This window comes from Cololabis saira, chromosome 12, assembly GCF_033807715.1.
Source record: "Cololabis saira isolate AMF1-May2022 chromosome 12, fColSai1.1, whole genome shotgun sequence".
Taxonomy (NCBI): Eukaryota; Metazoa; Chordata; class Actinopteri; order Beloniformes; family Belonidae; genus Cololabis; species Cololabis saira.
The window spans coordinates 42,504,985-42,520,315 of NC_084598.1; the positions used below are offsets into that span (position 1 = coordinate 42,504,985).

At 41.1% G+C, this 15,331-nt stretch overlaps 2 protein-coding genes across 2 annotated transcripts in view; one reads left to right on the forward strand and one right to left on the reverse strand.

Moving 5' to 3' along the window:
• The window catches only part of LOC133456428 (NACHT, LRR and PYD domains-containing protein 3-like), a 687,319-nt gene that overhangs the window by 91,754 nt on the left and 580,234 nt on the right, over positions 1-15,331 (forward strand).
• Positions 1-15,331, reverse strand: part of LOC133457492 (uncharacterized) — a 133,022-nt gene that overhangs the window by 42,994 nt on the left and 74,697 nt on the right. Inside the window, exons 22-26 of the mRNA XM_061736826.1 lie at positions 11,454-11,601; positions 9,362-9,481; positions 6,788-6,907; positions 4,193-4,312; positions 1,622-1,741 (exon numbers count right to left, since the gene is read on the reverse strand). Of these exons, the coding sequence (XP_061592810.1) occupies positions 1,622-1,741; positions 4,193-4,312; positions 6,788-6,907; positions 9,362-9,481; positions 11,454-11,601 (628 nt within the window). The remainder of the gene's footprint in view (positions 1-1,621; positions 1,742-4,192; positions 4,313-6,787; positions 6,908-9,361; positions 9,482-11,453; positions 11,602-15,331) is intronic.

Sequence of the window (15,331 nt, forward strand, 5' to 3'; positions counted from 1 at the left end):
AACTTCAGCTAAATTTGTCCAAGACTGAGCTTATTTTCTGCCCAACCAGTCATTCCTTGCCTCCTCAGATAAGTGTGCAGTTGGATAAAATCACACTTGTAACCACGTCTTGTGCTAGGAATCTTGGTGTCATGTTAGACAGCCAGCTGATCTTTAAGGACCATGATGCCCCGGTTTCCTGGTCAGTCCCTGATTTCTCTTTACAACATCAGGAAAATCAGACCCTACCCGATAGAACATATGGCACTATGCTCAACCAGTGAAAGACGCATGGTGCTTCCACCACAATGTGGTGTGAAATCAGTAGCCAGACTCTTTTCCATTGTTCCGCAATGATGGAATGACCTACCAAACTCTGTCCAATCTGCAGGGTCTTTATGTACTTTTAAGAACAAGCTAAAGACTTAGCTCTTAAACGAGCATTTCTGCATCTAGTAAACTGGTCTGCTCATCAGGATGAGTTAGGAGATTTGTCCAGCTCTTAGCATGACTCAGCACTGAGAACGCTGCATGCATTTATGCCAACGTGATATTTTGTTGGTGAATTTAAGACGTTTTGCTGTACAAAGGGAATGTTGTAGGGCGGTAGGGGAACCAAACAAAATACTCTAGCACTAGCATGGCAGCACCTGTGTCTAACGAGACTGACGGCAATCTGACCAGCCATTATCCATAGTGGACACTCCTATGTCTCAGTAGTAGTAGTAGTATAAGTAGTAGTTTTAGTAGTAGCAATAGTAGTATTCGTAGTAGGGATAGTAGTAGTTGTAGTAGCAGTAGTAATAGTAGTACTAGTTGTAGTAGTAATACTAGCAGTAGTAGTAGTAGTAGTATTAGTAGTAGTAGTAGTAGTTCAGTAGTTTCTAATGTCACCAACAAGTACTAATGTCCTAAAACTGCAGCAGACTCTCCTGGACCAATCTGGAGAGCTGGTTTCATCCTGAACCAAACTCTGGTCTCTGAACCAAGCAGGACCACATGGTTGAGGAACACAGAGGACACCGTTGTTGAAAAACAGGAACAAGAAGGAGAAAGTGATGTTTCAAGAAACTAAAACATCAAATAAACCAGCACAATCCACAAGATGTACTGATGATAAAAGACTATTCTATTCTATTTTAGTATATTCTAGGTGTTCCACTTAAAGTAAAATGAAATCAGGTTTTAAAATGCTGACTATAATTCTTATATCTGGATACATTTCACACATTTTTAAGGTTTCCCAAAAACCAGAGAGAGGAGGAGGAAGTGGGAACTTGCCCTATGAAGGGACGGGTTTTCTGCCTCTGACAGGAAACTGCAGTGAGCATTTCAACTTGGTGGGGGTTTCAACAAGTTGCATGTCTTGATGGATATTTTTAAAGGGAAATTAATGCACATAAATGTCACTTTTATGTTCAACAAGGTACATACATTGAAGAGAATAATGACAACAATTATAAATTAATAATATAAATATTAATCATGTAAAAAATAATTAGAATTATTACATGTTTAACATATAATAATTCAATTTTAATATATTAGTAATATTCTTATATACACATATTCCTACACACACACACACAGAAAATATAAATTCATGATGAGTCATAGAAGCAGTTAACAACAGTTGTCTTACCTTGTGTCTGAGGGTCCAGGTTCTTTACTGAAGTTTGGAGGAAAATCTTTAGACCGGTCACTCTTCATAGACAGACAGCTGGATCCTGGAGATCCTGGTCTCTGACTGCAGTACCGACCTCTGCAAACACAAATACACATCAGTCAATCATAATATTGATGTTGACCACTGCAGAAGATCTACACCAGGGTTTTCCAACCCTGGTCCCCAAGACCCACTGTCCTGCATGTTTTAGAGGTTTCCCTGCTTCAGCACAGTCTCATACAAATGACTGATAGAAATGACTCTCTTCAATCTCATGTCTTTTGTTCAGCCTTCTAGCAAGCTCGGGTCACCCCACTGCTGAATAAACCAACGCTCAACCCTGCTCAGGTTGAAAACTACCGTCAGGTTTCGCTGCTCCAATTCAGGTTTACACATCTAGAAAGAGCCATATTCAGGCAGGTCTGACAGTTCCTTCAAGACAAATGCCTGTATGATCCACATCAGTCAGGCTGTAAGCAGTGCCCATTCAGCTGAAACTGATCTTCTTTCAGTAACTGAGTCACTACAGGCAGCCAGATCTGCTGGTCTATCCTCAGTCGTCATACTGCTTGACTTGTCCGGTGCCTTTGACACCGTCAATCACCACATCTTCACTTCCACACTCTCAAAGCTTGGCATTTCAGGATCCGTCCTCTTTTGGTTCATTTCTTACCTCGCAGGAAGATCCTTCAGAGTATCATGGCAAGGACGAGTGTCCAGATCACATGAGCTGGCAGCAGGGGTGCCACTGAGATCTGTTCTTGGCCCTCTTTTCTTTTCACTGTACACCATCGCACTAGATTAATTCATCAGCTGTAATGGCTTCTACTACCACTGCTTTGCCGATGATGCCCCATTGATGACACTGCTGTGTCAAGTCAAATATCAACATGTCTTTCTGATATCTCTGCATGGATGAAGGACTGCCAACTTCAGCTAAATTTGTCCAAGACTGAGCTTATTTTCTGCCCAACCAGTCATTCCTTGCCTCCTCAGATAAGTGTGCAGTTGGATAAAATCACACTTGTAACCACGTCTTGTGCTAGGAATCTTGGTGTCATGTTAGACAGCCAGCTGATCTTTAAGGACCATGATGCCCCGGTTTCCTGGTCAGTCCCTGATTTCTCTTTACAACATCAGGAAAATCAGACCCTACCCGATAGAACATATGGCACTATGCTCAACCAGTGAAAGACGCATGGTGCTTCCACCACAATGTGGTGTGAAATCAGTAGCCAGACTCTTTTCCATTGTTCCGCAATGATGGAATGACCTACCAAACTCTGTCCAATCTGCAGGGTCTTTATGTACTTTTAAGAACAAGCTAAAGACTTAGCTCTTAAACGAGCATTTCTGCATCTAGTAAACTGGTCTGCTCATCAGGATGAGTTAGGAGATTTTTCCAGCTCTTAGCATGACTCAGCACTGAGAACGCTGCATGCATTTATGCCAACGTGATATTTTGTTGGTGAATTTAAGACATTTTGCTGTACAAAGGGAATGTTGTAGGGCGGTAGGGGAACCAAACAAAATACTCTAGCACTAGCATGGCAGCACCTGTGTCTAACGAGACTGACGGCAATCTGACCAGCCATTATCCATAGTGGACACTCCTATGTCTCAGTAGTAGTAGTAGTATAAGTAGTAGTTTTAGTAGTAGCAGTAGTAGTATTCGTAGTAGTGATAGTAGTAGTTGTAGTAGCAGTAGTAATAGTAGTACTAGTTGTAGTAGTAATACTAGCAGTAGTAGTAGTAGTAGTATTAGTAGTAGTAGTAGTAGTTCAGTAGTTTCTAATGTCACCAACAAGTACTAATGTCCTAAAACTGCTGCAGACTCTCCTGGACCAATCTGGAGAGCTGGTTTCATCCTGAACCAAACTCTGGTCTCTGAACCAAGCAGGACCACATGGTTGAGGAACACAGAGGACACCGTTGTTGAAAAACAGGAACAAGAAGGAGAAAGTGATGTTTCAAGAAACTAAAACATCAAATAAACCAGCACAATCCACAAGATGTACTGATGATAAAAGACTATTCTATTCTATTTTAGTATATTCTAGGTGTTCCACTTAAAGTAAAATGAAATCAGGTTTTAAAATGCTGACTATAATTCTTATATCTGGATACATTTCACACATTTTTAAGGTTTCCCAAAAACCAGAGAGAGGAGGAGGAAGTGGGAACTTGCCCTATGAAGGGACGGGTTTTCTGCCTCTGACAGGAAACTGCAGTGAGCATTTCAACTTGGTGGGGGTTTCAACAAGTTGCATGTCTTGATGGATATTTTTAAAGGGAAATTAATGCACATAAATGTCACTTTTATGTTCAACAAGGTACATACATTGAAGAGAATAATGACAACAATTATAAATTAATAATATAAATATTAATCATGTAAAAAATAATTAGGATTATTACATGTTTAACATATAATAATTCAATTTTAATATATAAGTAATATTCTTATATACATATATTCCTACACACACACACAGAAAATATAAATTCATGATGACTCATAAAATCAGTTAACAACAGTTGTCTTACCTTGTGTCTGAGGGTCCAGGTTCTTTACTGAAGTTTGGAGGAAAATCTTTAGACCGGTCACTCTTCATAGACAGACAGCTGGATCCTGGAGATCCTGGTCTCTGACTCCGGTACCGACCTCTGCAAACACAAATACACATCAGTCAATCATAATATTGATGATGACCACTGCAGAAGATCTACACCAGGGTTTTCCAACCCTGGTCCCCAAGAGCCACTGTCCTGCATGTTTTAGATGTTTCCCTGCTTCAGCACAGTCTCATACAAATGAGTGATGCAAATGACTCTCTTCAATCTCATGTCTTTTGTTCAGCCTTCTAGCAAGCTCGGGTCACCCCACTGCTGAATAAACCAACACTCAACCCTGCCCAGGTTGAAGACTACCGTCCGGTCTCACTGCTCCCGTTCAGGTTTACACTTCTAGAAAGAGCCGTCTTCAGTCAGGTCTGACGGTTCCTTCAAGACAAATGCCTGTATGATCCACATCAGTACCCGCTCAGCTGAAACTGCTCTTCTTTCAGTAACTAAGTCACTACGGGCTGTCAGATCTGCTGGTCTATCCTCCGTCTTCATACTGCTTGACTTGTCCGGTGCCTTTGACACTGTCAATCACCACATCTTCACTTCCACACTCTCAAAGCTTGCCATTTCCGGATCCGTCCTCTTGTGGTTCATGTCTTACCTCGCTGGAAGATCCTTCCAAGTATCATGGCAAGGAGGAGTGTCCAGACTGCATGAGCTGGCAGCAGGGGTGCCACAGGGATCTGTTCTTGGCCCTCTTCTCTTTTCACTGTACACCATCACACTAGGTGAAACCATCAGCTGTAATGGCTTCTACTACCACTGCCGATGATGCCCCGTTTTTCTTCCCTCCCCACTTGATGACACTGCTGTGTCAAGTCAAATATCAGCATGTTTTTCTGATATCTCTGCATGAATGAAGGACTGCCAACTCCAGCTAAATTCATCCAAGACTGAGCATATTTTCTGCAAAACCAGTCATTCCTTACCTCCTCAGATAAGTGTGCAGTTGGATAAAATCACACTTGTAACCACGTCTTGTGCTAGGAATCTTGGTGTCATGTTAGACAGCCAGCTGATCTTTAAGGACCATGATGCCCCGGTTTCCTGGTCAGTCCCTGATTTCTCTTTACAACATCAGGAAAATCAAAAATCAGACCCTACCCGATAAACATATGGCAATATGCTCAACCAGTGAAAGACGGCTGGTGCTTCCACCACAATGTGGTGTGAAATCAGTAGCCAGACTCTTTTCCATTGTTCCGCAATGATGGAATGACCTACCAAACTCTGTCCAATCTGCAGGGTCTTTATGTACTTTTAAGAACAAGCTAAAGACTTAGCTCTTAAACGAGCATTTCTGCATCTAGTAAACTGGTCTGCTCATCAGGATGAGTTAGGAGATTTGTCCAGCTCTTAGCATGACTCAGCACTGAGAACGCTGCATGCATTTATGCCAACGTGATATTTTGTTGGTGAATTTAAGACATTTTGCTGTACAAAGGGAATGTTGTAGGGCGGTAGGGGAACGAAACAAAATACTCTAGCACTAGCATGGCAGCACCTGTGTCTAACGAGACTGACGGCAATCTGACCAGCCATTATCCATAGTGGACACTCCTATGTCTCAGTAGTAGTAGTAGTAGTAGTAGTAGTATAAGTAGTAGTTTTAGTATTAGTATTAGTAGTAGCAATAGTAATATTCATAGTAGTGATAGTAGTAGTTGTAGTAGCAGTAGTAATAGTAGTACTAGTTGTAGTAGTAATACTAGCAGTAGTAGCAGTAGTAGTAGTAGTAGTAGTAGTAGTAGTAGTTCAGTAGTTTCTAATGTCACCAACAAGTACTAATGTCCTAAAACTGCAGCAGACTCTCCTGGACCAATCTGGAGAGCTGGTTTCATCCTGAACCAAACTCTGAACCAAGCAGGACCACATGGTTGAGGAACACAGAGGACACCGTTGTTGAAAAACAGGAACAAGAAGGAGAAAGTGATGTTTCAAGAAACTAAAACATCAAATAAACCAGCACAATCCACAAGATGTACTGATGATAAAAGACTATTCTATTCTATTTTAGTATATTCTAGGTGTTCCACTTAAAGTAAAATGAAATCAGGTTTTAAAATGCTGACTATAATTCTTATATCTGGATACATTTCACACATTTTTAAGGTTTCCCAAAAACCAGAGAGAGGAGGAGGAAGTGGGAACTTGCCCTATGAAGGGACGGGTTTTCTGCCTCTGACAGGAAACTGCAGTGAGCATTTTAACTTGGTGGGGGTTTCAACAAGTTGCATGTCTTGATGGATATTTTTAAAGGGAAATTAATGCACATAAATGTCACTTTTATGTTCAACAAGGTACATACATTGAAGAGAATAATGACAACAATTATACATTAATAATATAAATATTAATCATGTAAAAAATAATTAGGATTATTACATGTTTAACATATAATAATTCAATTTTAATATATAAGTAATATTCTTATATACATATATTCCTACACACACACACAGAAAATATAAATTCATGATGACTCATAAAATCAGTTAACAACAGTTGTCTTACCTTGTGTCTGAGGGTCCAGGTTCTTTACTGAAGTTTGGAGGAAAATCTTTAGACCGGTCACTCTTCATAGACAGACAGCTGGATCCTGGAGATCCTGGTCTCTGACTCCGGTACCGACCTCTGCAAACACAAATACACATCAGTCAATCATAATATTGATGATGACCACTGCAGAAGATCTACACCAGGGTTTTCCAACCCTGGTCCCCAAGAGCCACTGTCCTGCATGTTTTAGATGTTTCCCTGCTTCAGCACAGTCTCATACAAATGAGTGATGCAAATGACTCTCTTCAATCTCATGTCTTTTGTTCAGCCTTCTAGCAAGCTCGGGTCACCCCACTGCTGAATAAACCAACACTCAACCCTGCCCAGGTTGAAGACTACCGTCCGGTCTCACTGCTCCCGTTCAGGTTTACACTTCTAGAAAGAGCCGTCTTCAGTCAGGTCTGACGGTTCCTTCAAGACAAATGCCTGTATGATCCACATCAGTACCCGCTCAGCTGAAACTGCTCTTCTTTCAGTAACTAAGTCACTATGGGCTGTCAGATCTGCTGGTCTATCCTCAGTCTTCATACTGCTTGACTTGTCCGGTGCCTTTGACACTGTCAATCACCACATCTTCACTTCCACACTCTCAAAGCTTGCCATTTCAGGATCCGTCCTCTTGTGGTTCATGTCTTACCTCGCTGGAAGATCCTTCCAAGTATCATGGCAAGGACGAGTGTCCAGACTGCATGAGCTGGCAGCAGGGGTGCCACAGGGATCTGTTCTTGGCCCTCTTCTCTTTTCACTGTACACCATCACACTAGGTGAAATCATCAGCTGTAATGGCTTCTACTACCACTGCCGATGATGCCCCGTTTTTATTCCCTCCCCACTTGATGACACTGCTGTGTCAAGTCAAATATCAGCATGTTTTTCTGATATCTCTGCATGAATGAAGGACTGCCAACTCCAGCTAAATTCATCCAAGACTGAGCTTATTTTCTGCAAAACCAGTCATTCCTTACCTCCTCAGATAAGTGTGCAGTTGGATAAAATCACACTTGTAACCACGTCTTGTGCTAGGAATCTTGGTGTCATGTTAGACAGCCAGCTGATCTTTAAGGACCATGATGCCCCGGTTTCCTGGTCAGTCCCTGATTTCTCTTTACAACATCAGGAAAATCAGACCCTACCCGATAGAACATATGGCACTATGCTCAACCAGTGAAAGACGCCTGGTGCTTCCACCACAATGTGGTGTGAAATCAGTAGCCAGACTCTTTTCCATTGTTCCGCAATGATGGAATGACCTACCAAACTCTGTCCAATCTGCAGCGTCTTTATGTACTTTTAAGAACAAGCTAAAGACTTAGCTCTTAAACGAGCATTTCTGCATCTAGTAAACTGGTCTGCTCATCAGGATGAGTTAGGAGATTTGTCCAGCTCTTAGCATGACTCAGCACTGAGAACGCTGCATGCATTTATGCCAACGTGATATTTTGTTGGTGAATTTAAGACGTTTTGCTGTACAAAGGGAATGTTTTAGGGCGGTAGGGGAACCAAACAAAATACTCTAGCACTAGCATGGCAGCACCTGTGTCTAACGAGACTGACGGCAATCTGACCAGCCATTATCCATAGTGGACACTCCTATGTCTCAGTAGTAGTAGTATAAGTAGTAGTTTTAGTAGTAGCAGTAGTAGTAGCAGTAGTAGTGATAGTAGTAGTTGTAGTAGCAGTAGTAATAGTAGTACTAGTTGTAGTAGTAATACTAGCAGTAGTAGTAGTAGTAGTAGTAGTAGTAGTAGTAGTAGTAGTAGTAGTTCAGTAGTTTCTAATGTCACCAACAAGTACTAATGTCCTAAAACTGCTGCAGACTCTCCTGGACCAATCTGGAGAGCTGGTTTCATCCTGAACCAAACTCTGGTCTCTGAACCAAGCAGGACCACATGGTTGAGGAACACAGAGGACACCGTTGTTGAAAAACAGGAACAAGAAGGAGAAAGTGATGTTTCAAGAAACTAAAACATCAAATAAACCAGCACAATCCACAAGATGTACTGATGATAAAGACTATTCTATTCTATTTTAGTATATTCTAGGTGTTCCACTTAAAGTAAAATGAAATCAGGTTTTAAAATGCTGACTATAATTCTTATATCTGGATACATTTCACACATTTTTAAGGTTTCCCAAAAACCAGAGAGAGGAGGAGGAAGTGGGAACTTGCCCTATGAAGGGACGGGTTTTCTGCCTCTGACAGGAAACTGCAGTGAGCATTTCAACTTGGTGGGGGTTTCAACAAGTTGCATGTCTTGATGGATATTTTTAAAGGGAAATTAATGCACATAAATGTCACTTTTATGTTCAACAAGGTACATACATTGAAGAGAATAATGACAACAATTATAAATTAATAATATAAATATTAATCATGTAAAAAATAATTAGGATTATTACATGTTTAACATATAATAATTCAATTTTAATATATAAGTAATATTCTTATATACATATATTCCTACACACACACACAGAAAATATAAATTCATGATGACTCATAAAATCAGTTAACAACAGTTGTCTTACCTTGTGTCTGAGGGTCCAGGTTCTTTACTGAAGTTTGGAGGAAAATCTTTAGACCGGTCACTCTTCATAGACAGACAGCTGGATCCTGGAGATCCTGGTCTCTGACTCCGGTACCGACCTCTGCAAACACAAATACACATCAGTCAATCATAATATTGATGATGACCACTGCAGAAGATCTACACCAGGGTTTTCCAACCCTGGTCCCCAAGAGCCACTGTCCTGCATGTTTTAGATGTTTCCCTGCTTCAGCACAGTCTCATACAAATGAGTGATGCAAATGACTCTCTTCAATCTCATGTCTTTTGTTCAGCCTTCTAGCAAGCTCGGGTCACCCCACTGCTGAATAAACCAACACTCAACCCTGCCCAGGTTGAAGACTACCGTCCGGTCTCACTGCTCCCGTTCAGGTTTACACTTCTAGAAAGAGCCGTCTTCAGTCAGGTCTGACGGTTCCTTCAAGACAAATGCCTGTATGATCCACATCAGTACCCGCTCAGTTGAAACTGCTCTTCTTTCAGTAACTGAGTCACTATGGGCTGTCAGATCTGCTGGTCTATCCTCAGTCTTCATACTGCTTGACTTGTCCGGTGCCTTTGACACCGTCAATCACCACATCTTCACTTCCACACTCTCAAAGCTTGGCATTTCAGGATCCGTCCTCTTGTGGTTCATGTCTTACCTCACTGGAAGATCCTTCCAAGTATCATGGCAAGGACGAGTGTCCAGACCGCATGAGCTGGCAGCAGGGGTGCCACAGGGATCTGTTCTTGGCCCTCTTCTCTTTTCACTGTACACCATCACACTAGGTGAAATCATCAGCTGCAATGGCTTCTACTACCACTGCCGATGATGCCCCGTTTTTCTTCCCTCCCCACTTGATGACACTGCTGTGTCAAGTCAAATATCAGCATGTTTTTCTGATATCTCTGCATGAATGAAGGACTGCCAACTCCAGCTAAATTCATCCAAGACTGAGCTTATTTTCTGCCCAACCAGTCATTCCTTACCTCCTCAGATAAGTGTGCAGTTGGATAAAATCACACGTGTAACCACGTCTTGTGCTAGGAATCTTGGTGTCATGTTAGACAGCCAGCTGATCTTTAAGGACCAAGATGCCCCGGTTTCCTGGTCAGTCCCTGATTATCTTTACAACATCAGGAAAATCAGACCCTACCTGATAGAACATATGGCACTATGCTCAACCAGTGAAAGACGCCTGTAGCTTCCACCACAATGTGGTGTGAAATCAGTAGCCAGACTCTTTTCCATTGTTCCGCAATAGTGGAATGACCTACCAAACTCTGTCCAATCTACAGGGTCTTTATGTACTTTTAAGAACAAGCTAAAGACTTAGCTCTTAAACGAGCATTTCTGCATCTAGTAAACTGGTCTGCTCATCAGGATGAGTTAGGAGATTTGTCCAGCTTTTAGCATGACTCAGCACTGAGAAAGCTGCATGCATTTATGCCAACATGATATTTTGTTGGTGAGTTTAAGACGTTTTGCTGTACAAAGGGAATGTTGTAGGGTGGTAGGGGAACCAAACAAAATACTCTAGCACTAGCATGGCAGCACCTGTGTCTAGCTAGACTGACGGCATTCTGACCAGCCATTATTCATGCTGGACCCTACTATGTCTTAGTAGTAATCGTAGTAATAGTGGTAGTAGTAGTAGTAGTAGTAGTAGTAGTAATAGTAGTAGTAGTAGTAGTAGAAGTAGTAGTATTAGTATTAGTATTAGTATTAGTAGTAGCAGTAGTAGTAGTCGTAGTAGCGATAGTAGTAGTTGTTGTAGTAGCAGTAGTAGGAGTTCAGTAGTTTCTAATGTCACCAACGAGTACTAATGTCCTAAACTGCTGCAGACTCTCCTGGACCAATCTGGAGAGGTGGTTTCAACCTGAACCAAACTCTGGTGTCTGAACCAAGCAGGACCACATGGTTGAGGAACACAGAGGACACCGTTGTTGAAAAACAGGAACAAGAAGGAGAAAGTTATGTTTGAAGAAACTAACACTTCAAATAAACCTCCACATACAGAAAGTATAGAGTCATAATGAGTCATAAAATCAGTTAACAACAGTTGTCTTACTTTGTGTCTGAAGGTCCAGGTTCATTACTGAAGCCTGGAGGTTCATCTTTGGACCAGTCACTCTTCATAGAGAGACAGATGGATCCTGGAGACTCTGGTCTCTCCTCCTCTTTCTCAACACAATCATCCATCTTCCGGACTTCAGTCATTCAGAGACACGAACCAGAAACACCAACCATCTTTGAATCTGTAGACAGAAACTTTATTAGAAAACCACTAAATCATGAAATACATTCTCTCACCCACGTTTCCTGAATTACTTTGTCAAAACTCCTGAGGTGGAAGAAAGAGGTTTTACTCATACTGACGATAAGAGAGAATTGAAACTGAGAGTCGCCTCTAATTTGATGCCAATCTGTGAAGCCGAGTATTCACCTGGAGAGGATATGTTCTGTTTCATTAAAAAGTAAAAGAAAGACTGATCAAGTCATCCAGGAAACCTGCTGCTGGAGACTATCCAGCTCATTACAGCGGAAAGACAGGATTTATTGATTCATCTAAGATGTGATTGTATTGATAATCATGTTGTGGTGGTTGATATGTGACTGCTTTATGTAAAACTTTCAAAATAAACTCTTCAACTGTCATATTTACACGTAACGTTGAACTTTTGAAAATCTGACTGAATTTTCTGCTGAAGTCAAATCAAAGCTTCAAAACTAACATCGTTCAAACTTCCATAAAACAACAGTTTTCAGGAACCAATCGGATTTCAGATGGTTAGTTTAACAATGGATCGTACTTTGTTAGATCAACGCAAACTTCCTTCATTGTTCGGTAAACAAACCCCTGAACGCCTCGCTGAGAGACAGACTTATGAAGAAACTTTGTGTTAAAGTCACATTCAAGTCTCAGATAGAATAGTCTAAAGATCTGGAAGAAGATAGAAATTTAGACCTTAAAAAAATCTCAGTTACTCAAAAAATCAAACTGGAATCAAAGATTTTAGAAACTAAAATTATTATTGTTAAATTTATGACAACAAATATTTTCTTCCAGATGAGGTGTAAATACTTCCTATCTGATTTAGAAAAGTTCAACTACATTTCCCACTATTCTTAGTGTCAGCAGCGTTGATCCAGACACCACAGTACCAGAACCAATAGTCCTGGACCAGTTCTCCATCTAAACAGTCTGTGTCTCGGTCTTCGCTGGATCGGACGCTAACAAACAACAACTTTAGTCGGTTTTTGACCTGATTTGATCACTTTTCTCTGTTTCTCTTCGGATTCACCTCTCTGCTCTCTGACTATCAAACCTCCTTATAAACTTTCAGAGAAGCAGGTTGTGACTGGTCTGTTGGGAATGTGATAAAACAAGTATTTTACGCATGCACGAACACAAGCAAGCACACACAAACACACACACAGATCAGAGGTTCCTGGTGGCGGGTGTTTTCTCTGTGAGGAGGGGAAAAAAACTCCTGTTTTAATTCAAATATCAACAGAGGTAACATAATCTAGAACCCCAACCCCCCATGTGATGTCAGAAAGTCATGTTGCCCCTTAAACCGGGATTCTAACCTTAAGTTAGCTGGATGTCAGTTACTGTGTCCTCAAAAATGTCCCAACAACTTCCAGAGGTCTGTTTTCCTGTGTTTGATTAAAACTGATACAGGTGCGTCTGAACAAGAGTCCAAGTGATTTCTGTAACACAAGGACATATTTATCTGATCCTAAACTCAATTTGGTTCTTTAGTTTCCATCTCAGAAACTTTCACAGAAGCAGAAGAATAACGTGACAAATGTGTATTTTATATGAAATCATCACATTACATGTAATTGCATGTTCAAAATAATGCAGCAAAGTTTTGGGAAAAAATTAAATCAAATCTAATCAAATAGTAATTTCCAGCTTGGAGAAACTCTGAAAACATTACACATCTGTCTATGGAGACGACGTGACGCAGCAGAAAAACCCTGGAAATAAGTTTGAAGTCTTTTTAACTCACAGAATACCCAAAGTAACACCTCTGAGAAGCATGTACATTGAATCCAACTTTGTGAGACTGAAATCATCATATTAATACAGTTTACCAACCTGTTAAAATGTAGATAAAACAGAAAACAGGAAGACAGGAAATGTTCAAAGACAGGAAATTCAGCACACACGTCTTTCCAGCTGACCTTATGAGGACCTTTTACACTTCTGTTATGTGTTTTTATCTGAACCCAAACCTCAGATCTCACTTCGCACTTCGGCTGGACTCCAAACAGAACCACAGAAATGACATTCAAACAGCAGAAGAAGAATGAACAAACTAACCTTGTCTCCTCTGCTGCTCCGTCCACATCAACATGGAGTCTGAACTCAGAGAGGCTCCTCCTCTCTACAGGTACAAGAAACCACGTGACTTTTGAGGAGTGTGCGCTCTTATGCGTGTGTGTGTGTGTGTGTGTGTGTGTGTGTGTGTGTGTGTGTGTGTGTGTGTGTGTGTGTGTGTGTGTGTGTGTGTGTGTGTGTGTGTGTGTGTGTGTGTGTGTGTGTGTGTGTGTGTGCGCACGCACTTACTTAAGTCCACATTGGGGAATTTCATCAGCACACACACCAGTTGTTTGGGGATGCCTTTGCCTTTGGAGACCAAAACCATCGTCCCCAATTAGATTTCAATTGAATCGTATTTAACGCGCTCCAACTCTGTGCGCGCACTCTGTCCTCCGTTCAGTGAGCTCTTCAGCCGTATACTCTGGCTCAAAACGGTAAGGACGTCCATCATATTCAAAGTCGTCGTCCACAACCTCAGAATTTGACAAATATTCAGACATGTTTCAAATAACTAACAGTAAACTAACAGTAGCTAACTCCAGCTGTACACGGAGCTGTGTCTGGGATACGCGCACAGAGATGACGTCATGAGTTCAGAGGTCTTGTTTACAAACGGATTTATTTAATACACAGACAGGCCCACAATGTTACAACAGGTCCTGGAAGCAGATCTAGTGATTCATAAAAGAAATGAAGAGTTTTGCGGCAATCATGTGTTATTTAGACGCTGCATCGTCTGTGTCCCACGGGTGCCCTTATGCGCTACCGTTATATGGAGAAGCGGCTCGCAAAAAACTCCTAATATCTTCCGAAGGACTCCAAATGACACCAAACACCTCTGGGTGAGTATACAACCATAAAAAATGCCAGAAATAAGGTCCAGGTTGTAAAAAACCGAACTTTCCCTTTAACCTGTTCAGAGTTATGTGTTAAATATACTGTAAGTGTAACTGTACCTCAATTGTTTTCAGAAAATGTTAAATGAATGAAATATGTAAGTGCAGCTCTAAAAACTACATACAGCACTTAACCTGTTGAGAGTTATGTGTTAAAGATACTGTAAGTGTAACTGTACCTCAATTGTTTTCAGAAAATGTTAAATTAATGAAATATGTAAGTATGTTTAAGTGCAATATTAAATGTCTTCTCACTTTTCACTTGAAATAAACTCAGCTCTTAAATTCACTAAACCAGCACAAATCTTGAGCATTTTGTCAATTTTGGGCACAAAGTTAATTGGCCCTGTTTAAGAAAGAATCTTGTACACCTTCAGGTTCCTTATTCAACATGAATGCAGCCATGAGCAATGCGGCGTGTGCGTGTGACCTCCTCACTGGTCAGCTGGCATCATTTGCGTGTGAATGCTGGAATGATTAGCTTCACCCTACGCTCCTCCAGCAAGTCTCTAACTGTGAAACCACGGTCACCCATCACCTCATCTCCAGCACGTAAATAATAGAATAGGTGTGGTCCTCCATCCCTGGGTCTGACCACTGTATTTGGGCATCACAGGATGGCTTTGGTGTTGATCACTGCTCCTCGTTCTGATCCATCTGGTCAGGCTCATCTGAGGGAGCAATACAGTACACAATTATTAAGATAAGATATGATAC